Source organism: Fusarium redolens (genome assembly GCF_020744475.1).
Source record: "Fusarium redolens strain MPI-CAGE-AT-0023 chromosome Unknown BKA55scaffold_9, whole genome shotgun sequence".
In the NCBI taxonomy this organism is placed as follows: Eukaryota; Fungi; Ascomycota; class Sordariomycetes; order Hypocreales; family Nectriaceae; genus Fusarium; species Fusarium redolens.
In genome coordinates, this window is record NW_025763672.1 from 1,371,687 (window position 1) to 1,395,145 (window position 23,459).

The 23,459-nt window shown below is 48.0% G+C and overlaps 7 protein-coding genes across 7 annotated transcripts; 5 read left to right on the forward strand and 2 right to left on the reverse strand.

The window, feature by feature from the left end:
* Positions 1–410: 410 nt before the first annotated feature.
* On the forward strand, positions 411–2,270 carry BKA55DRAFT_513143 (major facilitator superfamily domain-containing protein; the record flags this gene model as incomplete). Its single annotated transcript, XM_046187869.1, has 3 exons — positions 411–616; positions 674–1,660; positions 1,718–2,270. The coding sequence occupies 3 exons, from the start codon at positions 411–413 to the stop codon at positions 2,268–2,270; spliced, it is 1,746 nt and encodes a 581-aa protein (XP_046048767.1).
* A 1,493-nt stretch (positions 2,271–3,763) lies between these two features.
* On the forward strand, positions 3,764–4,343 carry BKA55DRAFT_570475 (uncharacterized protein). The gene has a single exon (XM_046193006.1). The coding sequence runs from the start codon at positions 3,907–3,909 to the stop codon at positions 4,288–4,290; it is 384 nt and encodes a 127-aa protein (XP_046048768.1). The 5' UTR covers positions 3,764–3,906; the 3' UTR covers positions 4,291–4,343.
* A 2,562-nt stretch (positions 4,344–6,905) lies between these two features.
* BKA55DRAFT_391465 (uncharacterized protein) lies at positions 6,906–8,239 on the forward strand. Its single transcript, XM_046186018.1, has 3 exons — positions 6,906–7,215; positions 7,287–7,704; positions 7,758–8,239. Exons 1-3 carry the CDS (start codon positions 7,212–7,214, stop codon positions 8,080–8,082), a joined length of 747 nt encoding a protein of 248 aa, XP_046048769.1. The 5' UTR covers positions 6,906–7,211; the 3' UTR covers positions 8,083–8,239.
* An 848-nt stretch (positions 8,240–9,087) lies between these two features.
* Positions 9,088–13,924, reverse strand: BKA55DRAFT_594812 (glucanotransferase domain of glycogen debranching enzyme-domain-containing protein; the record flags this gene model as incomplete). The annotated part of the gene is made up of 4 exons (XM_046195716.1): positions 9,088–9,165; positions 9,222–11,132; positions 11,174–13,580; positions 13,692–13,924. 4 exons carry the CDS (start codon positions 13,922–13,924, stop codon positions 9,088–9,090), a joined length of 4,629 nt encoding a protein of 1,542 aa, XP_046048770.1.
* A 2,095-nt stretch (positions 13,925–16,019) lies between these two features.
* BKA55DRAFT_391568 (S-adenosyl-L-methionine-dependent methyltransferase) lies at positions 16,020–18,724 on the forward strand. The gene is made up of 2 exons (XM_046186019.1): positions 16,020–16,045; positions 16,195–18,724. The coding sequence occupies exon 2, from the start codon at positions 16,385–16,387 to the stop codon at positions 18,512–18,514; it is 2,130 nt and encodes a 709-aa protein (XP_046048771.1). The 5' UTR covers positions 16,020–16,045; positions 16,195–16,384; the 3' UTR covers positions 18,515–18,724.
* A 210-nt stretch (positions 18,725–18,934) lies between these two features.
* BKA55DRAFT_691088 (ATP-NAD kinase-like domain-containing protein) lies at positions 18,935–20,404 on the forward strand (the record flags this gene model as incomplete). Its single annotated transcript, XM_046199607.1, has 1 exon — positions 18,935–20,404. One exon carries the CDS (start codon positions 18,935–18,937, stop codon positions 20,402–20,404), a length of 1,470 nt encoding a protein of 489 aa, XP_046048772.1.
* A 51-nt stretch (positions 20,405–20,455) lies between these two features.
* On the reverse strand, positions 20,456–22,830 carry BKA55DRAFT_513307 (P-loop containing nucleoside triphosphate hydrolase protein; the record flags this gene model as incomplete). Its single annotated transcript, XM_046187882.1, has 5 exons — positions 20,456–21,995; positions 22,043–22,235; positions 22,285–22,482; positions 22,535–22,703; positions 22,747–22,830. 5 exons carry the CDS (start codon positions 22,828–22,830, stop codon positions 20,456–20,458), a joined length of 2,184 nt encoding a protein of 727 aa, XP_046048773.1.
* Between the last annotated feature and the right edge of the window lie 629 nt (positions 22,831–23,459).

A 23,459-nucleotide genomic window follows, 5' to 3' on the forward strand; every position in this document is an offset into this window, starting at 1 on the left:
TGCTCCCCAGGGGCCTTCCTGACCCTTCTCTGCGAACTTTTTCTCTGTCAATGAGCTTGGCATTAGTCCGACTTCCGGAACAAGGCACTGGCATCTCTACAGGACAGGTTCGATGCAAAACTAATCCCTACGGACCCAGAAGATGGATAGTCCGTTCCATTGTCTTGCCACTCATGGAGGAAGAGACAAGACGGGATGTCGCGAATATTTTTGGAGAATGTAACGCTGCCTATAAATCCGCGGCCTTAATCACGTTCCTGTGTTGCACTTTTGTTCCTTCATGCCACTTCTTTAAGTATAAAGCGCCCCAGCCAAGTGTAACCCACTCGTGGTGCCTCTTTACATTCTCTACAACTCTATTTTGAGCTCTCTGATCATCACTGAAACTCAGAGGCTTCAGAAAAGAAAGAATGGCCGCTCCTACTAGCCCTTCTCAAGCCCAGGGCGACTTCGAAAAGCAGATCCAGCCTGAGAACCATGTCATCAACGATTTTCCCGACAAGGAAAAGGAACATGATTCCGATGACGGCTCTGAGATCAAGCAGGATGGTGTCAAGCGTGTTGAAGCTATCACAAAGGTCTGGTCTCCTGGTATGATGTGGGCTGTCTTCATCTTGTATGTCTTCCGATGTTTCTACTTAAAGCCACCGAAAATCAGCTAACATTGGTACAGCCTATACTTGGTCAACTTCGTCGATACTCTCCTTCAGGCTGTTCACTCCAGCTTGGTGCCATATGTCACTTCTTCGTTCAGCCAGCACGGCCTGCTTGCAATCACCAGTGTTTTTGGTTCCATTATTGCTGGTGTTAGTAAGCTCGCGATCGCCAAGATCATCGATATCCGCGGTCGTAACGAGGGGTTCCTGCTGATGATTCTGATCATTATCATCGGAATGATTATGAAAGCCTGCTGCAAGAATGTCGAGACTTACGCTGCTGGTCATACCTTTTACTGGGTTGGCCACGTTGGTTTAAGCTACATCATCGATGTTGTTCTCTCAGACATGACTTCTCTTCGCAACCGTATGATCATGTTCGGCCTTTACATGAGCCCCAGACTTGCTTCAACTTTCGGTGGCCCTAAGATCGCTGAGCTGTTCTTCAAGCACTCGACCTATCGCTGGGCTTTCGGATCTTTCTGTATTATCCTTGTCTTCTTCTCTATCCCCGTGTCTGCCATTTTCATGTATCATGAAATCAAGGCTAAGAAGCTTGGATACCTGCCAGAGAAGAGTCAACGCAGTATCTGGGACTCAACCAAGTACTACTTTGTCGAGTTTGACATTGTTGGCATGATCCTCACCATTGCTGGCTTTTCTCTTATTTTGACCCCTCTCAACATTGCCACTCGCGCTCCCAACGGTTGGAAGACTGACTATATCATCGCAATGCTTGTTGTCGGCGTTGTATGCCTTGCTGGATTTGCGGCCTGGGAGAAGTGGTATGCTAAGGTGCCCTATGTGCCTTTCAAGTTCCTCAAGGACCGAACCATCCTAGGTGCTTGCCTTCTAAGCGCTTTTCTCAATATGTCTATCTTTGCTTGGGACACCTATTACAACTCGTACCTCCAGGTTGTTCATGGTCTCAGCATCGCCACCGCTGGATACACTCTAAACGCCTTCTCTGTGACGTCAACTATCCTGGCACCCTTCATCGGACTGTACGTTTTGCTACCCTGTCTATTTAATTCTGGTCATTCTGCTAACAAGACATCTAGTTTCCTCCGTTGGTATGGAAGATACTACTGGCCCGCAGCCTTTGGCATCCCATGGTGTATCCTTGGTACTGCACTTCTCATTCACTTCCGACAGCCTGGGAATGACATTGGTTACCTTGTCATGTGCCAGGTTTTCCATGGTGTTTGTGGTGGTATCTGGGCCATGACTGGGCCTCTCGCCATTATGACTCAAGTTACCCACCAGGAGATTGCCGTTGTGCTCGCACTTTACTCCATGTTTGGCTCTATCGGCCAGGCTATCGGTTTCGGCATCTCTGGTGCCCTATGGACCAACGACCTACCAAGAGAAATGTATAAGGCTCTTCCCCAGGACGCCAAGAACCAAACCGCTGCCCTCTATGGTGACATGAAGCTGCAGATGGCCGACCCTATTGGTACCCCTATCCGGGATGCCATTGTTCACGCCTATGGAGTTGTACAGCGCGAGATGGTCATTGCCGGATGCGCTTTCTTGCCTTTGATCTGTATCTGTGTTCTTGTCTGGCGCAACAAGCCGATCGACAGACAGCAGACTAAGGGCAATGTCTTTTAGATTGTGCTAAGAGCATCAAATGAGTTGAACTTGGGGGCTTTGCAGTCTCAGTGGTCGGATCTACGAACAAGAACCAAAAGTTGTTAATCTAAGACACCATCTCTCGTTTACAAAATTTAGATCTTGCGATTTATCCTTTATCGTGATTCACCTGTCTGTGAACTCATTTGTGAGGCTAGCGGATGACTCTATAGCCAAGGAAACATAAGATCTCGTATAAGAAAGCTCACAAGCTAAATTTGATCGACTGTTCGATGCCTCTAGGGAATAGTCAAGTATCAGTCGGCTTCTCGGCGCTATTGTTTCAATAACCTGATATCGAAGCAAGCTAATGTTGTGCATCTGTAAAGAAGCGATGGGCACCACGAGCGTATAATACTAACATGTCTCAAATTTCTGCTTATGCATTAATTAGACGGGTATCGACATTAATTCATGCCGATACGCATATTATTCAGGATGCGCGCATCACCATCTCACCTCGTGAGTTTGTTATCGCATCTGCCGTCCCCGTTTGCCACGCTCATAGGCTCACATGCCCTTGGTGTAACATCCAAATCAATAGCGCAACTGAAACAATTCTAGAATCATGCGTAGCTCTGGCCTCTTTTTGCTAATCTACAAACATTCTGGGAAACTCCTCATGCTCTATAGCTGATTTAGTCTGCAATCACCCGCGCTCACAAGATCGATGACTGCTTCACCTTGTGGGACACATTGCGTAAGATGCGAGAGATGCATCAAGCTGAGAGTGTTGGTGGTTGCGAATGATTGGAGACCAGAGTCGAAACGGCTTTACCCATTAAGACAACGGGTAGCCGCATGAGAATCACTGAGCGGGACCTCGAGTCTTGACATGGATGATAAGCCGACTGAATCTCATCCGTCACTATCCCTAGCTTCATGTATTGTTCGTAATAGATGGTAGACATTATCATCGGCGTTTACTGCGGCGAGGATAGAAAGGCCCGAACAATGATCGCATATGAAAGGTAGCTGAGATACGGCATGATAGTCCGGTGTACGCCTCAGGAGGCAGATTCAGAGCTGCCACTGGATATATCATCTTCATAGCAAAGAGATATGGTGTTTTGGCCTCATGAGCTGCATAACACTACAACCCCTCCTCGCTGATTCATCAAACAATCAGACAAGAGTGAATGCGTGTTATCCCAACACGACCATACTATCCAGAATAGGATACACATGCAGTAGCGTGCGTGAACATCAGATTGTCCCCTGAGTGCTCGATTGCCAGATGAATCACCGACGATATAACTTCAACCCTGATCCCAGAGCATCCCAGTGTAACCAGTGACCATACTTTGCGGTCTGGCAATGAGCCAACAAACAGAGTATGAAGTTGTCTGCTTTACCACTAGAGTCATAAGAGGTCATGCTTGAATTTCGTTAGGAGAGTTTGCATCGTCTGCAATACAAACGGATGAGAGCCTCTTGTTCTCTTGGACTATAAATTCTAGGCATCCTCCCCTTGGACATGATCATCAAGAACTTGTTAGAGACTTTAGTCCACGCAAAGAACACTTTCATCTTGAAGTTTTAAGATAACGCTTTATCATTTGGAAACACTCTCCGCATACTCTAAAATTAGTCTTCACAGAATCTGCCTATCATCATGCCTGATCAGTCAAAGAAGCCTAATCAACCAAAGAAGGCTGGAACTGGCAATAAAGGAGAAGCCTCTCAACCGGTGAATGGTGAGCCATCTGGATCTGGAGGAAATCCATCTACGCAGAATCCACCGGCAAGGACCTATACGTCGACCACATCAGGTGGAGGAGGCAACGCTCAAGCAACACCGTACCAATCATTCATGCTGCAGCGAGCCTTGAACGAACCAGCCAGGGAAGGCCACTTCAATCATGTTTCTTATGTGGCGGAGAGACCGCCAGAGGGTCAAAAGGAAGGACAAAAGGAACAAGCTGAGTTGGAGATTTCCGATGATGAAGATGAAGAGGAGAATCAGCCAGGCGGCAAAGGCAAAGACGTCAAGAGATGATCTGCACAACCATCACAGACCAGGCGAGAAGTCTTGATAAAGCCAAGTTGGAGAACACGATCAACTGGAGTCTGGGGCTTTTGGTAGCGACGATTAGCGTCTCATGGCGCCATATTTTACTCTGGGTCAAATGTCAGAGGAGGATGGAGATGTTTGAGAGAGGGATTGAATGTTGAGGATATCAGACTGTGGATCAAGATATTAATCCGAGACAATTGTTTTACTTTATTCATCCACCTTGACATGTTACAGGTTAGAGACCCTCTTTGACAGGGAGAAACTGTCACGTAAAATTCCAGACTTTGACACACTAGATTAACGTGTTGAGCTGTTTGTCATGTTTCTAGATGCTCTGATAGAAGCAATAATAAGCTAGTGACCACATGACTTGAGTGGATTTATAGGTAAATGCACGTCATGGGATGGCTCATATGAATCGGGAATAGTCAAGAATGGAGGTTTTAGGTTTGGATATGACATGAATATTTATTTTGTAGCAACAAATATCATAAAAGACCAAGTCTAGCGGTTAACTTAAAAACATAATGTTCTCAACATGAATGGCATGCCCAGAAATGAGGTTCCAAGATACTTCAGTCTAGGCAATATCTTGGCAATGGCTTGGTGTTGTGTGCATGATGAACTCAATGTGACGGTTAAAATACGGTGCAGCTAATGGAAGGCTGGAAGAATAGGGCGGAAGCTAATTCTGACAGCGATATCATGGCTTGACTGTCAAGCATTAACTGTAAATAAATGCTTTGACAAGCTAAAGGCAGAGCTGACAGTTGATCCGTGTGTTATAGAGTCGTCGTCATGGCTGTCGATATTACACGCATTAACAGCCAAGTATGGATACTCAAGGTCTATCTCACCAAATCGAGGCTGCCGAGATGGATGAAATTTCTCGTATTTGAGCGCATTTAAAGTTGTATTACTGTATTCGTATCTGGGTACCACATCATGAAGATGGTGTTGAGGTAAGGGACAGTACATCACATACCAAAGTCTCAAAGTTGCAGTTGAAAAAGTCAGATAAAGGTGAATCTTGCTCTTGGCAGGGGATAACACTCTAGAACACAATTGACCTGCCGTTTTCTGATAAATCTCTATCATTTGAGGTTTCTTTGTTGGGCAACATGAGAACAAGAGGCGCACGCATCGGAAATTGCAATGACGGAGAAACCCAAAATCCAACCAATCACTTTGAAGTGGGTAGTGGGGAAACACTATTTCAGGCACGCAACTCCGCTGAATGGCCTGGGCTGGGCACGATTTCGGCTCTTTTTTACCGTAGTCTCCCACTGGAAGTCAACATGTTCAGCTCTCGAGGTCTCTGCCGCTGGACAGTAGTTCATAATACCACCAAAAATGGTTAGATTGTATCTGTCTGTATACGTGAGAGGCCTGCAAGACGGTAACGGTAATGTCGTTGTACGAGGTGGCACAGTTGTACAGTTCAACATTAATACGGCCATGATAATTAGTGATACAGACTGTGGGCTCTCATCAATGTTGCGCTGAAACTGAGACGCTCTCAGACGTTTCCTGTTCTACTGTAAGGGACAAGACAGGGCCAAGTAAACAAAACAAGATAAGACGGAAACACCAGAAACAGAAAAAAAAGAGAGAAGAGACACAAAAAGGGGCAGACATTATATGCAATGCAACGTTTTTGGTGAGAATGATCTTCTCCGCATGATACATCCAAAATACAACAAGTACAAATACAGTTACCAATACAGAAACTCTCTTGTTGCCTTTGGACAAGCCCATGCGCCAAGCCCAGGCCACTGGATTCGACCGCGTGATACAACCAGACCTGAACCAAGATACATGGGGACTATGTACCGACGCCATATGTAGATGCCGTCCGGGCTTTCCGTAGATACTTGGGACCCAGGTCTCTTGGCGTGATCTTTTTTTGTTCTCGTACCAATGGGTTGGGGCTGGGCGGCTGCTACCATCCAGTGAAAGTGCCCAGAGTTGACTTACGCGGCAAGAATTTCTTTCCCTCCAGATTCTCCAGATGTTTAGGTGAGCGAATGCATGCTTTGGTGACATTCATTTACTGTGCATTCCCCTCCAAATGTTATCATCAAGTCATCTCCTCACAATTCCAATCCATTTCCGAGTTCGGCAAGACCGTCGCATCTAAAAAGACGAGACAAGACAAGACAAACGGGCCCTCCCCTTCCCCCTTCCCTTGCACCCGCTGCCAGAAAAAAAACACCAAAGCTCAAAACACCCCTGGCCCTTGTCTTGTCCCGCTACAAAGTCGTCCGACTCTGCCGCTTACAGTGAGATAGTGGCCCAGTTTTTCCCCGGCTGCAGGCTGTTGTTCACTGTGACTCTGCGTCTGTGTCTCCCGCCCACTCTTTTTCTCTCTCTCTGCCTCTTCCCAGCCATCTCATCAACCATCGATTATCGATCAGCAAGTGAAATCGATTCTTCTTTCGACCAACTACCGAATCCTGCTGGGTCGTCTGATAACATTGTTCTCCATCAGACCCTAAAAGAAGAAAACGACAAAGAAAAGACGTTGGGCTTGGCTACAGTCAGACTTTGTTTATTCCCCTCTACTCAAAGTGGTTTGGTGACGACACGACTCTTTCAATAGCGTATTGCACAAACGCAAGCCAGCCTTGGCTAAAGACACAGCATTTCCAGGTCGCTTCTACGCTGTACATACCTACCTCGTCAGGCCTCTCCCTCACACACACATACAAAGGACACTTCCCGCCCCCCGGTTCCACTGAACACAAGCTTAATCCTCGTCTCTCGTTACTGTCTGTATCGTGTCGTATCTTTTACCCTCACGATCCCGTCGCTCGTTTTCTCCCTTCGACGCCGACTTCGACCACGACATCGACTATAGAGCTCTCCGAATTGGGGTTAACTGACCTTTAATCTTCGTCAAAATGGGTGCGTCATCCGTCAACTTCAATCCCGTTCGCTTTCGCAAATCCCCTCATACTAACACTCAATCTTTGCAGCCCAACAAGGAGGAGGTGAAGCCCCCATCACCACCATCGTTCCCTTCAACAACCAGAAAGTCCTTCCCGCTTGCGCCGCCGCTTGCGGTCCGCTCTACGATGCCAACGGTGCCTGTGTTCCTCCTCAAGTAGCCGCTGATGCCGGCCCAACCGCCTACACGCAATGTTTCTGTCTCGACCAGCGAGTCGCCGCTTTCTCGACCGCCACCACAGGCGTCTGCGACGAAGCATGTACCGCGGATCCCAAGGGCCTTTCATCGATCGCTGGCTGGTTCCGAAGCATGTGTAGCGTTTCGACTGCTCAAAATGGAGGAACAACCAAGAAAACTGGACAAGGCTCTACGACTTTGACAGGTGACGGTGCTTCATCAACAGCTGGTAGCAGAGCTGGATCCAACAATGGAGGTGGTGGTGATTGGTATGTTGACGGTTTACTTCTAAAAACCCTTGAGTTATTCTAACTTGAATCAGGATTTCCAACCATTGGCAATGGGTCATCATGATTGTTGTTCTCGTTGTCGGCATCGCAGCCATTTGGATCGGCGCCTGTATTTGGCGTCGCCGTTATCTGCGCAAGAAGGATCGCCAGACTCACCTCGGCCAGAAGCACTCCGGCTCCGCATCTCGACCATCCTGGGGTCCCGGCATGGAGGCCTCAGAGTCCGGAGGTCTTCCCTACGACGACGAATCGAACCGAAACTCGCACGGCCTGATGCTACCGGGTGCTGCCGCCGGTGCCCCCGTCGAGGAGAAGCCCAAGGAGAAGAAGCGATGGATCGTCCGCGACCGAACATGATACCTCACTTCATGCTCGATCTTGTTAACGCTAGTTCCGATCTCATAACGATTCTCCTTGCCATGTCCGAGTTCAAAAGCACTTCGACATGCTGTTCACCTTACGATATAAACCGTGCATTTATTCATTTAAACGGCCTTACTCTATTCGATATCATCGAAAACATATGACTTTTAGTTGATGAGGGGGGCTACATCAGCACTTAAAGAGGAGGAAACAAATGCATTTGGTAATAGCTAGATACACGCAGACACTTGGTTATCCAAGCATGGTTGAAAGACACCGTCTGCGATGTCTCTCATGGCTCAACGCTCATGCGTTTGTCGGTATCCATTGGTGCTGTTCCCCCCGTGGCGTTCTTGTTCATATTTCAGGTATATTCTGGCGTTGGGAGGAAGAGGAGGTTGGCGTATCCTCCTGATTTGTTGTTTCTGTTTCCGTTTTGTGGTGGCTGTTACCACGGAACGAGCCTCGCCTCCATTCCCGGTATGTGGGTGGAATGTGACGTGACGTTGGCTCTGCCGCGAGGCGAGAAAAAAAACGAAGCTGTTTATTTGTTTTATTTAGACCAGAACAGAAATACTCTCTGGTTAGTTATTTGGTCATCTTATTACCTACAGCTTCCTGGGCACGGGAAGAGGTTTGGAGTCTATCCTTGATACAGCATTACAATTTTACCACCCGCGGAATCTTCAGCTCGCAATTACTAGTTCTTCGTGCGATACCTTGTGATTCGGAAATTTTTACGTAATGTTGCTCTACTTATAACAGTAACGTCTTATGAGCAACATTGCAACAACGTCAGCAATTCGGGGAACTCAATCTGCACAATTTTCATTTTGGCTTTTGGCTCAACAAAGTTCATGCTACAACGCTTAAAGGTGCTTGTTATTAACCTAATCAGGAGAATGTTATAGTAGTAGTTAATGCGTGGTATTGTATGTTTGATCCAAGCCTATGCCCAACTCTCAGGTCTCATCATCACTTCCTCCTCTTAAAAAGGCTCTATGCCTTATTCTGCTCCTCAGTAGCGTCCATGTATAAGTCGATCAGACATCCTGCCGACCAAGCTTGTGTGGGACTCTGTATAGAGATTAGTATACGATAAATGTGGTCACATATTCGGAAAATCGACTTACGGAGTCGGCGCAGTATTCGCCATTCTTTTGCGTCAGCTCTTGGAGACCAGCCCAAGGGCTCTCCTGGATCATCTTCTTGCACCCGCTCAGTCTTCGGGTAACCTGCTGGAACGCCTCAGTGCGACCCTCGGGTGTTGTTCGCCTCTTGAGATCGAACTTGAGCAGGGCTCGGAGGAAGAAACCAGTAGGCCAGATCCACTCAGGTCCCTGGTGGTAGTTACGGCCCTTGCTTGTAGCAAAATCGTCACTATCTTCACTGTTGACGTAGTAAGGGCGGTAGTTCAGATCCGCAGGGTCCAGAGTCGCCATTCCTTGGGGTCCCCGAAGGGCCTCATCGGCAACACACAGAGCATGCATAGCATGATCAGGGTCGAACAAAGCGGGTGCAGTGGTCATGGCGATGGCAAAGTTAGGACGTAGCTGGTAGTCCTCATACTCCTTGCCTGACTTGTAGAGATCCTTGTAAATTCCTCGGCGGTTCACAATCGGCGTGTTGACGTCGTACTTGGAATCGTCCTCGGGAGAAATAGGGACATAGTAGCAGCGCTCGAAGTTGGCCTTGAGCAGACCAGCCCAGTCAGCCAAGGAGATTGAGCCACCCTCAGATTTGTCCACGCCTGCATAGGCATATTTTCCATTCTCATGAAGCCCAGCGAGCCAATCGAGAGTGCTGTACAGCATACCAGTGATCTCGATAGCAGCACCGTCGCGAGGAGTTCCAGGAATTCCTTTGGATCCTGCGCGTTCACTCTCACCCATCTTGTCCATCCATGTGCCACAGTTAAACTGGTTACCGCCAAAGATGATACCGTTGCTCCAATCAACCTTGATCTCCTGGTTGAAACCCTCATCCTTCATTTGGGCATCAATTTGGGGACCGGCATTAGCTTCCCTGTATTTCATGCCTGAAGCATGTCTTTGGAGTGCTTCTTGGATAACCTCCTCAATGGTGCTCTCCTTCGAGTATGCCCTCTCATCATTGGTGGGGAACCAAGTGTCATCGTAAGGCAGGAAACGACGCTTGACCTTGGCCTTGAAGATATCAAGTCCCTCTGGGGCAAAACGTGTATAATCCTGAATGCACTGAAGGAAGAACCAGATAGAGTCTCGAGAGTTGTACCTGGGAGCATCGCCGCTACTGAGAAGGTTGGGGATCATACCATGCTTCAATACACTGGCAAATGCAAGGATGTGTTCTCTGGCATCATCAAAACGCCCAGTACCGATGAGAAGCCCACGAAGAGCGATGAACACGTCTCGGCCCCAGCATCGGGCCCATTCAACAGCGAAGTGAGGGAGACCAGCAGCCAAAGAAGGAACCAACTTGAAAGGCCACAAGGATGCTGACTTAACATATCCAACCTGTTGAACACTGACCATGGCCAAGCTTTGCAAAAACCATTGGCCGTCTCGGACGCTGGAGTTCATGAGCTCGAGAGACCTGTCCCAGCTTGCCATGTAAGCAGTACGCAGGACAAGACCAAAGTAACGAGGGAGAAGGAAACTAGGGATCTTTCGGATAGCATCAAATCGCTCCTCCAGCCATCTCAAGGGTTGGGCAAGCGCTTCGTTTCCTGGAGTGGCACTGATTCGTTGCAGTCTTGCAATGATGTAATCTAGAGCCCATTCACCATCACGTAGGTTCTGGCACAGTGGGTGGGCCAAGTTGTTGTCTTTGATGATGTTCTTGAGAAGACTCCACCATCCCTGGAGACCAGCATAGACAAGCTTTCCATGTCCAGGAATGTCGTAGACACCATCTCGGCCATCACTTTCGGCTCTCTCTTCAGCTTCGCATCGATACATCAAGAAGTTGAGGTCTGTCAAACTGAGCTCATTCCAGGCTGCCTTGGACCCTGAGGTGACATAGTTGTCCAAACCAGACGAATGCTCAGCAGCGGGTATCCAAGTCTCGAACAGGGCGATACTTCCAGGGGGAACTTGTCGCGTACAGTGATGGTAGTGTCGTCGCCGTTGATTTCCATGCGGATGCCGGGTACGTCCTTAACTCGGCTAGGCAAGCCGCGCAGGAACTTCTTGTCCCCAAGCACTTGTTGTGTCGCCTCCTCACCAGCGTCAACCTCGAGCATCCAGCTACCCAGGTGTCGAGCTTTAGTTCCAGTGAGATGAACAGGGCTAAAATCACCGTTGCCATTGCCGTAGCCTGGGAAAGCTGTATGTGCAATAAGGAAGTAACCCTTGCGAGATTCAGGGTGCACTCGGTGAACAGTAATGTACTGGTCTTCGTGATGGATGTGAGTCTCATCGTATCCATCCTTACCCATCAAAGTGTGTATTTGGTTGAGCAGCTTCTTGACGCCGCCAATTCCCTCCTCACCGCCTCCAATCTTAATAGGTTTCGTTCCAGACGAGGCAGATGTGTAGAGTCGGGTCTCGTTGACGAGGTCGACAAGCTTCGGGTAGATTTCATCGTATCCCATAACACTTCCAGTAGCACTGGAGCACATGCAGACAAGGGCAGCATTGGGCAGAGTATCACGGGCATCACGCTTCTGTGCTGGTGTCTCGTTGTCATGAGTGCAGTCCATGAATAGAGCATGCACTGGGCTCGGCTTGATCGTGCGAATAATCTCTCTTGAATGTGACATATGTCCATTCGTCTCGCCGTTCTTGAGTCTGGTCGGACTATTCGATGGGGTGCGGACATCCGACTTGGAAACTTCATCGACCTCAAAGCTTCCAATAGGTCGGCCGCCGTGTCTGTGGACCAGTCGGCTAAGCTCACCTGTGCTCCATGCCTGCATGGCTTCGCGAATAAGGGAGCTGAGACCAAGACGTTTCACAAAAACGTAGTCCATCTCTTCAGAGCCTGTAAACAATTCGGCTACCACATACAAGTCAGGTCGCACCCGGCGAGCCTCGTCAAGAATGTGCTCAGCCACATGAATGGGAGTTGAGTGACAGTTATCAATACGGAGACCGGCAAAGTATTTGGCCAGTGTACGAGCATACTTAGTCATATGCTCCCACAACCAAGGGTTGTCTTCGGGGCCTGAGCCGTATCGTAACTTGACACAGTCGCCCCAGACAATTACCTCTCGGCGAAGGTACACTCTGGATTCAGGGCCAGCGTTGTCGACCAGAGCATTACCACCCCAAACCCATCCATTGTTGACCAAGGCCATCTCTTCGGGCTTGAGCTTGGATGTTGTCTCATTTTTGGGGAGTCGAGTGAAGTAAGGCTCAATTAGGGGGTTCTCCTTGTTGATCTCACCAAGCTTGGGACCGTGGTCATCAAGTCGGACATACTTAATCCTGTTGAAAATTTGCTGAAGAATGTCATCCACTTCAGCGTCATACTCTTTGTAGTAATCCACGTTGAGAATCTCCAGGATCTCGACAATCTTGGCCCTGGCTGCTTTCTCATCGGAAGAACCCACAGACGAGGCCAAAAAGCTAGCAGCTACGTCAGGCTTGACATGCCTTCGATAGCGCTCACCCATTTGGTCGGTGCCTGCTAAACCGAACTCCCTGAAGAACTCGACTTGGTCCTTGATCGATGCAGATTTGGCGCTCTCCAGCTTCTTCTCGAAATCTGAAGCGTCCTCAGAGGTGTATTTCTTTCCTTGAGAGAAAGCTTTGACTGCCTCGTCGGCATCTCGATCGACATCAACCGCATAGTATTCCCAGAGCCTGATTTTGGCGAGGACTTCGGTCTTGATCGCATTCATGATGAGTAGCAAATCATCGGTGGACTTGACTACGGTGGGTAGTCCCAACTTTGCTAGGTTGTCGCTCAACTCCAAGAGACTTGTGTCAAGTTGATAAGCGGACTCGAGCCACGGTGCTGTGATCAAATTATAGCCAGCTTCGGGGTGCTCCTCAAGCCATTTTGTGTTGTTTGCGGTGTGGTTTAGCACAATGTCAGTCAAACTCAGCAAAGAATGGTTACGCTCTAGACTGTCCACCATTTTCTGCACATCCTCCTCTCCTGCTGGGAAACAAGCAGGGTCCCAGCCGAGCTGGTCATACAAACTGTATGGGGAGTTGGACACTCCGCGCACCTGAAGAGGAGTAAAATGGATCATGTTGTAGCCGCGGTCGCTAATACCGTGAAGGTGTCGCTCCCAGTCATTGGGGTATTTACCCATGAACTTGCTAATGACAGAGAAGATTGACAAGGCAGGCAAAGGCAATGGCCGGCCGTCAAGTTTGAGTCTAGGCGCAACATCGATATAGTACAGGGGAGTCTTCTTAAGGTTCTCCTTCTGTTCAGAGCTATTTTCTAGCTCCTTCTTGAGGTCGGGCAGCTCAGCGTAGGTAGTGTAGAAGGCATAGGCACCAGGTTGGTAAATGGGAATAGAGATTTCGAGAGTTCGATTGAAATCGGGTGTAAGTCTGTAAAGCGACTGTTAGTTACCCCGATTTGCGTCTGCTTGTTGCAGTGTTGAAACACTTCAAACTACTTCAAAAGTGATCAATTGGATCAAAGTGAGAGCCAAAGCTTACTTGAACTCGCGAAAATGATCGCGGCGAAACTCATCACCTTGGGCAGGGATGTTGACCCAAAGGCTGCCATGACGGCAGATGGACGAGGTGCCCTCAATGGCAAAACGAACCGTTACAGGCTCGTGAGACCTGGGCGCGAGATATATGTACTCACCTTGCACCTGAGGTGAGCCATCATCGTTGAGCGGCAGCAAATAAACCTCGTTGGATGTCATGGTGTGCGGTGGACTCATGATGAGAGAAGAGAAGAGCGGGCGCTTCGTGCCCCGCGAAACGACAAAAGCACAGCTCGGTCAGACACTGAAACTGGTAACCAAGGAAGCGCTGCTGCACTACGCAACGTGCCTGTCGCAGTGGAGCTATGATCGATAGCTAACGGTTCGCGTCCGCAGTAGGCAAGTTAACTTAGTGGGGTGCGCGGTGGTTAGTGAGCACCGAAGACGCTGCTTGGGTCGTTTTAGTGGGCTCGTCGATTCGGTTCAGGGATCTTGGATCTGGGATATCGAGCGGGATCGACGACCTGAGCGAGCGACAGGAGGGATGATTTCCCAAAGATAAGTTGATGGTAGGAGGAAGAGGGGGATAGGCCTAAATCAGCCTACGACATAGACCTAAAGGGATTGAAAAGGAGAGAAAAGGGTGTCTAGGAATAATTAAGGTAGAAACCAAGATTGGAAGATGTTTTTGGAAAGAAGTTAGAGTGGAGCCTGAGGTTGACGAGGTGAAGGGCATGAATAAGAGGAAGAGACAAGAGAGCAGGAACAAAGAAGAAATACTTCGTCTACGCCAAAAAGAAGAAAGAAGAGAAGAGAAGAAGAAAAAAAGCAAATAGCTCCTCGATCAAGTCATTTTCATGTAACCTAATTTGGACAGCTCAACAAGTGCCTTATTTAGTACATACATACTCAAATTGAGCTACGGCACAATGAAAGTACTATAGGTCGGAATCCTACTCTATCACATCCCATAGCTTCTGGTCGAATCCGTTGGATACAGTCATATCAGCTTTGTACAACCAAACCTTGGATGTTATCTTTAGCGGTCAAGACGGGGAACCAGGTTGGTTGTCCGGGAGTGCCGGGTTGTTAATTCCAAGATATTGTTCCCAGTAGCTTCAAGAGAATGCAGCAGCTCTATATCATGCGTGGAGGGGTAGCAAATGTCAGCCAACAACAAATCACTCATGGCCAATGGAGGAGCAATTGGCTTTTGTTAGTCGCGTTGAAGCTGAAGCAAACAAGGTACCGGGCCATGATGTTTCTGGCTTAGCTTCAAGAGATTCTCGACATTGATACAATAAGATACGAGTGCAAGCCGTGCCTTGTACGGAGTTGGCCTAGTTTTGTACGTCTCCGAGTCAATTCATCATGGCGCTTCCAGGGGAAGCTTCGCAAGGCTTGAAGAGGGAGGGTGAGGGGGAGCTTCCGTGTGCGGCTCTTGTTCTTTATGAGGAAATTGATTGGCGGTCTTTAAATTGATGGTGGGCTCTGTATATACTGAATTCTGAAGACTTTATCAGCAAAATAAGAGCATTTTACAGCGGGTTTTTGGGGAGTAACTCGAGTGCTTACAATTGAGTCAAATTCACATGCAAACTTGGTTCTACGCTATTACTACGTCATTGAAATGCAATCCAATTTTCCCCCATCCCCCAAATTTTTCATCTCCATGGGTCTTAGCGCCCCCGTCATCTCAACATACAGGGCGGGGGGATCCTTGGAGTTCGCTTCCTCTAGGGCAGAGCTCGGAGCTGTTGCGCCTTGATCAGCAGAGGCTCAAAGCAGAGTTTTTCTGATAGTCGATGAACATTGACAGTCTAAAGATGTCTTCGATTGGTTTCTATAATTGACTGACAAGTTGACCGCTTGATCTAAGGCCAAGTGCCGAGTCATGCAGTCAGATTGAGAGAATTAAGTGATGATCTGATTGTTTACGACGAACTGTTTGGTCTGGTCTGATGCGAGCAATAATGGTTTGTCTCCACTCACTATGGATCCGTGGAGAGTTGGAGACAATCGAGTCTGGAACAGCCTTCCCTGTTGATCCTTCTCCAAGATCGATAATTGCCAAAAATAGGTAGGTCGCTTACCCTGAAGCCATTCGGAGAACATAAATTGGTAGAAGCCACCAAGATCATGGAGTATAAAAGAGGTGCTCCGTTTTGTGGCACCTGTACTTCATCCCTAGTTGAACCATACAGGTTTGTATCATCCCACCATATCTATAGTCTTGTAGAGTGAACTACAATTGATCAATGGTATTGAATAGATGTCCAATGACACCGAGTTAACATCTGTTGCCTCAACCCCCGGTGATGAATACAGTGATCATGAATCTCACTCCGTCGCTTTAAGGTTAGACCTCGACAGCTTTTACTTAGCACAATACATCCAAAAATGTGTTTTATCAAGCTTTGGCCGGCAATGAGGTTATGCCATGCTTTTAACACATGGTTTGTGTAAATTTCATTGAAGCCCGCTAACTTAGGAATCATTAAATTAAGCTTTAGGAACGATCCTCTTTAAAATCCTTTACTACCTATTTAGAAACGCAATTGTCGAGTTTCCAGAAGTGCATGAAGGCAGTAGATGTTAAGCTGGTTTCTCTCACCGCCTGCCACATACGTTCGTGGACCATTGCGGGCGGCAGAATTTCATAAAATTTAGCTTCAGTTAATCACAAGCTTTCCAGCCATGCAAATTCTTCCCAAGCAACATTCTTATATGCTTCGCATCTTCTGGAGATCAAGGTCGAACTTGGGCGCCGGATCGATTTTGGATCTTACGAATCGCTTTTCGAAAACTCAGATCCTTAGCACAAATCGCAACTACCGAGCTCTCTGTGACAAAACGATTGCGCATCTCCAATTTTCGACCACAGCAAAAATGGCGGAGGAAAAGGTCAACGTGGATACTGTGGCCATCGAGGGGAAGGAGTTCAGGACGGTCACAGAGGGAAAAGCAACTATCTTGGTGCCTCAAGGTGCTAAGATTGGTGAGGATCGTGGGGAAGTTCAGCAGGTCTTCTACAATCCTATCCAGCAATACAACCGTGATCTATCTGTTCTGGCGATCAAGACCTATGGCGAGATGTCTCTGGAGAAGAGAAAGGAACAGTACGAGTCAAGGATAAACAAGCAGGGCAAGAAGCGCAAGCGAGGCGATGACGACCAGAAGCCTACCGAGGCCGTGAACCCCCCACCACAGGATAAACCGCAAGCGACTGAAGAAGCTGCTAAGCCCAACGATGCCGAAGCACAACAACCCAAGAAAGAAATAAAGCCCTCATTCCGTATCCTGGATGCGCTATCGGCGTCTGGGCTGCGAGCACTTCGATATGCCCACGAATTGCCTTTTGTGACATCTGTCAAGGCCAACGATTTGTCCGACACTGCTGCCGAGTCTATCAGGATGAACGCTAAGCATAATGGACTTGAGGACAAAATCACCGTCACCCAGGGTGATGCGCTTGCGCTCATGTATCGAGGCATCGCAGATGACTTGTCTAACAGAGACAAGAGTGGAAGCCCAGGCAAGACCAACAAGTTCGATGTTATCGACCTGGATCCTTATGGTACAGCTGCACCTTTCTTCGACGCTGCCGTGCAATCTATCAGAGACGACGGTGGCCTCCTATGTATCACCTGTACAGATAGTGCGGTGTGGGCAGGTCACAGCTATTGCGAGAAGACATTTGCGCTTTACGGAGGAATTCCAATTAAGGGAATGCATTCCCACGAAGCTGGTCTTCGACTTGTTCTGAACGCTGTTGCTACCTCAGCTGCCAGATACGGATTGGCCATTGACCCTCTTCTCTCGCTCTCGATCGACTTTTACACCAAATTCTTTATCAAGGTGACCAAATCCCCCCAGTCAGTCAAGTTTCTCGCTTCCAAGACTATGCTGGTCTACAGCTGCGACTCAGGTTGTGGTGCTTGGGAAACGCAGCCTATGTTGAGAAGCAAGCCCGCGCCGAACAAGAAGGGCAATGGCGCCTTTTACAAGCACACTATGGCCCAGGGACCATCAGCCGATCGACACTGCGAACATTGTGGAATGAAGATGCACATTAATGGCCCTATGTATGGTGGCCACATTCATTCCCAAGAGTTTATCGAAAGACTTCTGGCACAAATCCCCAAGGCTGACCCCTCCATCTATGGCACGATGCCTAGACTTGAAGGCATGCTGCGAACAGCTCTCGAAGAGTATCTGCCTGGGCCTGAGGTCAAGGAGCCTGTTGACCCCAAGGATGCTCAGCTTGCGACCGTTGACCACTACCCTTTCTTCATAATTCCAAGTCGTTTGGCCAATGTGGTGAGCTGTGTGACTCCGAGTGAGGACATGATTCGAGGCGCCTTGATTCATCTTGGCTACCGCACTGCTCGAAGCCACTGCCGACCAGGAAGTATCAAGACTGACGCACCTTGGTCTACAATTTGGTGGATAATAACGGAATGGATTCGCCAGAAGTCCCCAATCAAAGAATCGAGCATCAAGAAAAACAGCGCCGCATGGAAGATTCTGACTGATGCTGGAATCATTGGACAAGAGAAGCTTAAGGCTACAGAAGAGACAGCTAAAGATGACTCTGCGATGGAGGGCGTGGAACATTCAGCCTCTGAGGCAGCTGATGCTAGCTCAGCAAATGCGCCAAATGGCGATGACAAGCCCATCCCTAGTGAGATGGAATTGCGCAAGACACTCGTCTTTGATGAGAACCTAGCACGTCTTGCACGACGACGAGGAGAGCAGAAGTTGGTGCGATACCAGATGAACCCTCGAGAAAACTGGGGACCTTTGGCTAAAGCGAGTCGTCGATGATAATGTACAATTGGACTAAAGAAAAAGCACAACTTTTGACCATTTACTTCGTCTTACCGGTTAAAGAAGGCGATTCTGTGGGATTCTGAAATGATTGCGCGATGCTGGCGTGCCTATCAACTTTTCGTCAGCAACACAGCCCCACAAAGGCCGAGATGAGTTTCACTGAGGGTTTTTGAACTTGATTTCTTCATCATTCTCAAACTCGTCTCTGAACACAATTACACATATCGCTCAGCTTCACACTTGATCCTGGCGACTTCGATTCCTGCCTGTCTAGTTCTGGCCGCATTCTGTTTGCACCTGCGTGTTCTGTTACACGTATTCATGATTGGCCAATAGCGCCTGATTACAATAAAGATACCACATATTCTTCTATTCTCTCTCTTCCTTTATCCTTGAACTTGATCATTTGCCGCAATGTCTACTGCCTTGGAAAAGACTCACTTAACCGAAGTGACAATCGTCGAAAATGTTTCTGTCACTGAAGAGAATCTGACTTGGACTCACACCGAGACATCCGAGAGTGCTTCACGCCATGAGCTTGTCTTGGTTCATGAAGTAACCAACTCTCAATCAGGCTCCTCGCAATATCTACTCTTTATCCTCAAGGAGGACCCGGAGAAGAAGGAAATGCCCTTTCAACTCTCGATACTGAAGACAAAGGAAATACCATCTGACCTTCGAAGTCTTACAGTGGCTGGATTACCCACTCATCTTAAGCGCAGCTCTAGCAACGAGCATGGTGTCACAAACCAGGTGGATATTATCGTCTCAATAAAATCGGGTATAGGACTAGCATCGAAAGTCTGGGAAGACGTGTTCCATCCGCTTTGGACGTATATCGCAGGCGATACATCTGGCGAGTCGTCATATGGTCTCATTCATACAGGAAGCTCAGAGACCATCCGGGATTATGCAAAGCAGCTGTGGAATTCAAATGAGCGTTCAAAAGTGAGGACCGTCGTGCTTTTGAGTGGAGATGGTGGTGTCGTTGATTTACTCAACGGCTCTGGTGGGAACGAGGTACCGGAGAATCCACCTACAATCGCGCTTCTGCCTCTGGGCACAGGAAACGCCCTTTTCCATTCGACCCATAAGCCACTCTACTCCGAACCTGGCCCAAGTCCACTAGTGCTTGGACTACGAACATTGTTTCTCGGCGTCGGCGCCGATCTTCCAGTGTTTCGAGCATCATTTTCATCTGGATCGCATATCGTCAAGTTCACGGACAAATCCAAGGAGCAACCTTCAACCCCCGACCCAAATCAGCTTCAGAAGCAGGAGACTTCCATCACGCATCTTCAGGGAGCTATTGTAGCTAGCTATGGCTTTCACGCAAGCCTTGTTCACGAGAGTGACACACCGGAATATCGTGTCCACGGCGATAAGCGGTTTCATATGGTCGCTGAAGGGCTCCTCAAAGAATCTCATCCGTACGCTGCAAAAGTATCTATTCGACGTCGATGCTCCACTACCTTTGAGGACATTCCTCGTGAATCGCATGCCTATGTGCTCACAGCTCTGGTGTCGAATATGGAGCGAAAGTTCGCCATTTCCCCAGCCACTAAACCTTTGCAGTCACAGCTTAGACTTGTACATTTCGGACCTATTGGTGGCGAGCGGACGATGAGTGTCATGATGAAGGCGTATGATGAGGGTAGTCATGTTGGTATGCAGTGGCCCGATGGAGAAAAAGTTGGTTACGATGAAGTTGACGAAGTCAAAATTTCGGTTCTGGAGAAAGATGAGAGGTGGCGGAAGGTGTGCATCGACGGGACTATCGTTGAGATACCTGAAGGTGGAAGTATGAGTATCAAGATGCTTGATCATAGTCTCTTCAAGATTCTGGCAAGCCCTGTTGTTTTAGAGAGCCGTGAAAAGGCCTGAACCTACACTATAGCATGAGGAATGCTCTCCAAATCCCTCAATGAATATTCTTTAGTCTTGAAGCAACTTCTTGACCCTCTTCTCCATAAGCCGTTCAAACTCATCCACACCATTCTCCAACGTATCCATCTTACCACCCTTCAACCTGTAAACAATCCTTCTTCGCACAACTTCCTCATCATCATCTTCGTCTGTTTCCTCATCCTCATCCACCGCACCCTCAATCACGCCTCGCATAAACCATCGATCGTGACTCACTAAAATCACAGCACCCTCCCAATCCCTCAATGCTTCCCTCAGCGCTGTAACGGTCTCATAATCAAGATGAGTTGTGACTTCATCAAGAACAAGACAATGAGGTCGTCGCCATAAGAGACGAGCAAGCTCACACCGCACCACTTGTCCACCCGAGAGTTTACACAGGGGTACGTCAGAGGCAATTCGACCTGGAAGACCAAGTTGGCCTAAGAGACCGCGGAGATCTCCTTCTGTGAGTTCGCCTTTGACTTCACGAGTGAGAAGAGTCAGAGCTGTGAGGGTCGGTTCTTCACGACCGAGAGACTGCAGTGCCTCAACGGCGTGTTGAGAGTAGTATGCCAGCTTCAACCGGGGATGCATATTTAGAGTTCCAGATGTAGGTCGAGTCTCCCCAACAAGGAGTTTGATGAGCGTCGACTTGCCTGCTCCATTGAGGCCAAGAATACCAATACGGTCTCCCGTGCCAACAGAAAGAGTGATATCCTGGACAATCAGAGGTGTCTTGGCTGAATACCGGAACGCAACCTTCTCAAGAGAAATCAGAGCGCCAGGGAAGCGCAGGTCAGGTGGCTCAGGAAGGTTCACCACGACGGGGCGGTCTTCCGGTGGAATGTCAATATCCTCACGCGCTGTCAAGTGAAAGCCAACAAGATCTCGATTGAGCTTGAAACGACCGCCCCTGGCGCTGACCTGCAACCCCCAGCGGTTATCAAGCTTCTTCTGGCGAGATTTAGCCTGACGAAGTTTGTTGGTATCGTCATTGGCCTTTCCAGCTTTCATATTGGCAGCGATGGACTTCTCAATATGCGCTTTTTGCTTATCCTGAGCTTCTTTCATGGTGGTGAGCCATTGTTTGCGCTCACTTTGCGATGCTTCGTAAGTGGGAAAATCGCCATGGAAGTAAGTAAGCTGCTTGTCCTTGAGGATGAGCAGATCTGTGCAAAGAGAGATGAAGTCGCGATCGTGCGAAACGAGGATGAGGGTTGGTGGATTCTCCGTTTCTTCTAGGTTCTGAAGATAGCGTTGGAGCCAGATGATTCCTAGGAGGTCGAGAAAGTTGGTAGGCTCATCAAGGATAAGAATGTCAGTTTCTTGAACCAAAGCCGTGGCGAGAGAAGCACGCATGTGCCAACCACCAGACAAACTCGAAATGGGTTTCTGGATAAGGGTTTCAGAAAAGCCCAGGCCAGTCAGGATCTTTTTAGCTTTGGACTCAATCTCTGATACGTGAGTTGGGTCGACTTGAAGTTGAAGATCAGCAAGCATATCAACAGCCTCTTGAGTCTCAGCTTGAAGTGTTTCGGGTGAAATTTCTTCATTGGATTGTCCCAGTCTGTGAAGAATTAGACATAGTAATGAAAATTAGGAGGCATGTTTTACAGTTCATTCGACTCAGCTACGACTTTTTCGAAGGCAGTGAGTGCTTTGCGAGCTTGCATACCGCGAGCACCACTACGAAGCCGAGCATCTTTATCGAGACGAAAGAGACGCTCTTGGTGCTTTCTGTGCTTCAGATGCCTTAATGCTTTGACTGGAGTAAAGGGGTCGGAGGCGTTTATTCCTTCTGTCAAGTCTAAAGAAAGAGTTAGACAAGTTCAGAGTTAGAATGGTAGATGGAGTACCTTTGATATCCTGTTCGATGGCATGTTTAGCTGTAGCTTTTTCGATGACCTGTTCCAGCACAGAAGCTTTGTCGCCATTATTGGTATCGGCATTCTCCTTAGACTTTACATCAGTCAGTCTAGTTTGCTGTAAAATAGCAATCCTAGTCTCTTCTGGAATGCCTGGGATGAGTTTCTCGGCGATGGCTTTGAGCAGTGCTAGGTTATCACTGTTAGCACCTCAACAACGATATCATACAAACTTTCTTACTAGACTTTCCAGTTCCATTACGCCCAACAAGAGCATATCTTTGACCTTCCTTAAGTCGAAGCTTGGCACCAGCGAGAATCTCAATACCCTCGCCTTTTGGCTTTGCTTTTCCCTTGCCAGAAGGTTTGTCGCCTGAAGTCACGGTGATGTTGACTCCATCAATATCAAGCTACTGTAGTTAGTAGAGAATGAGGGATGGATTGGTGACAAACCTCGCGACGATTGGTGATTTGAAAGCGCGTCTGTTTGGAGCTGCAGAGAATCGTCGCTACAGATTCAGAGGCTGCCGACGTCATAATGGAGGTTGAGGAATTGAACAAAGTGACAGGAATAGTATACACGATATAAATGACCAAAGTTGAACGAGTTTAAAGATGTAATCGCTGTAAGTCGAAGCTGCCCTGGAAATAAGGCTTGATGATATTGATGAATTGGTCTTATTTATTAATTCTCCAACGATAGAGATCTACATGCACAGTGTATAATTTTGATACGTTTTTCTTGGCTGAAAACTTCGTAGTTGCGCTATTCGCATTCCCTATTCGTATGCGACTGTTTGCTTGAATTGTCGCCTCTAGTGCGGTTGAAGTGCCACCATGGTGTTACAAATGAGTGACTCACGCCGAATGACTTGGCTTGACTGGCAATTACATGCACCTTCTCCACGCAATAATTAAAGAATACCATTTTTAAAAGAGAAAAGGCGCTCTGACTGACTATATATACAATTGTGGTGCATGATTGAGTCATACTCCCTTGTCCTTCCTTATGTAGTTTGAGCTATTGCGTGTATCTTATATGAGAAGACTTGTCGTTGTTGTATACCACAACCATTTACCCTATCATCCTCGATTTACTACAGTGATTACCACCTTCCTAATTCTGCCTCTCCTGTCTTATCACCTACGCCAGGGTATCCCCCAAA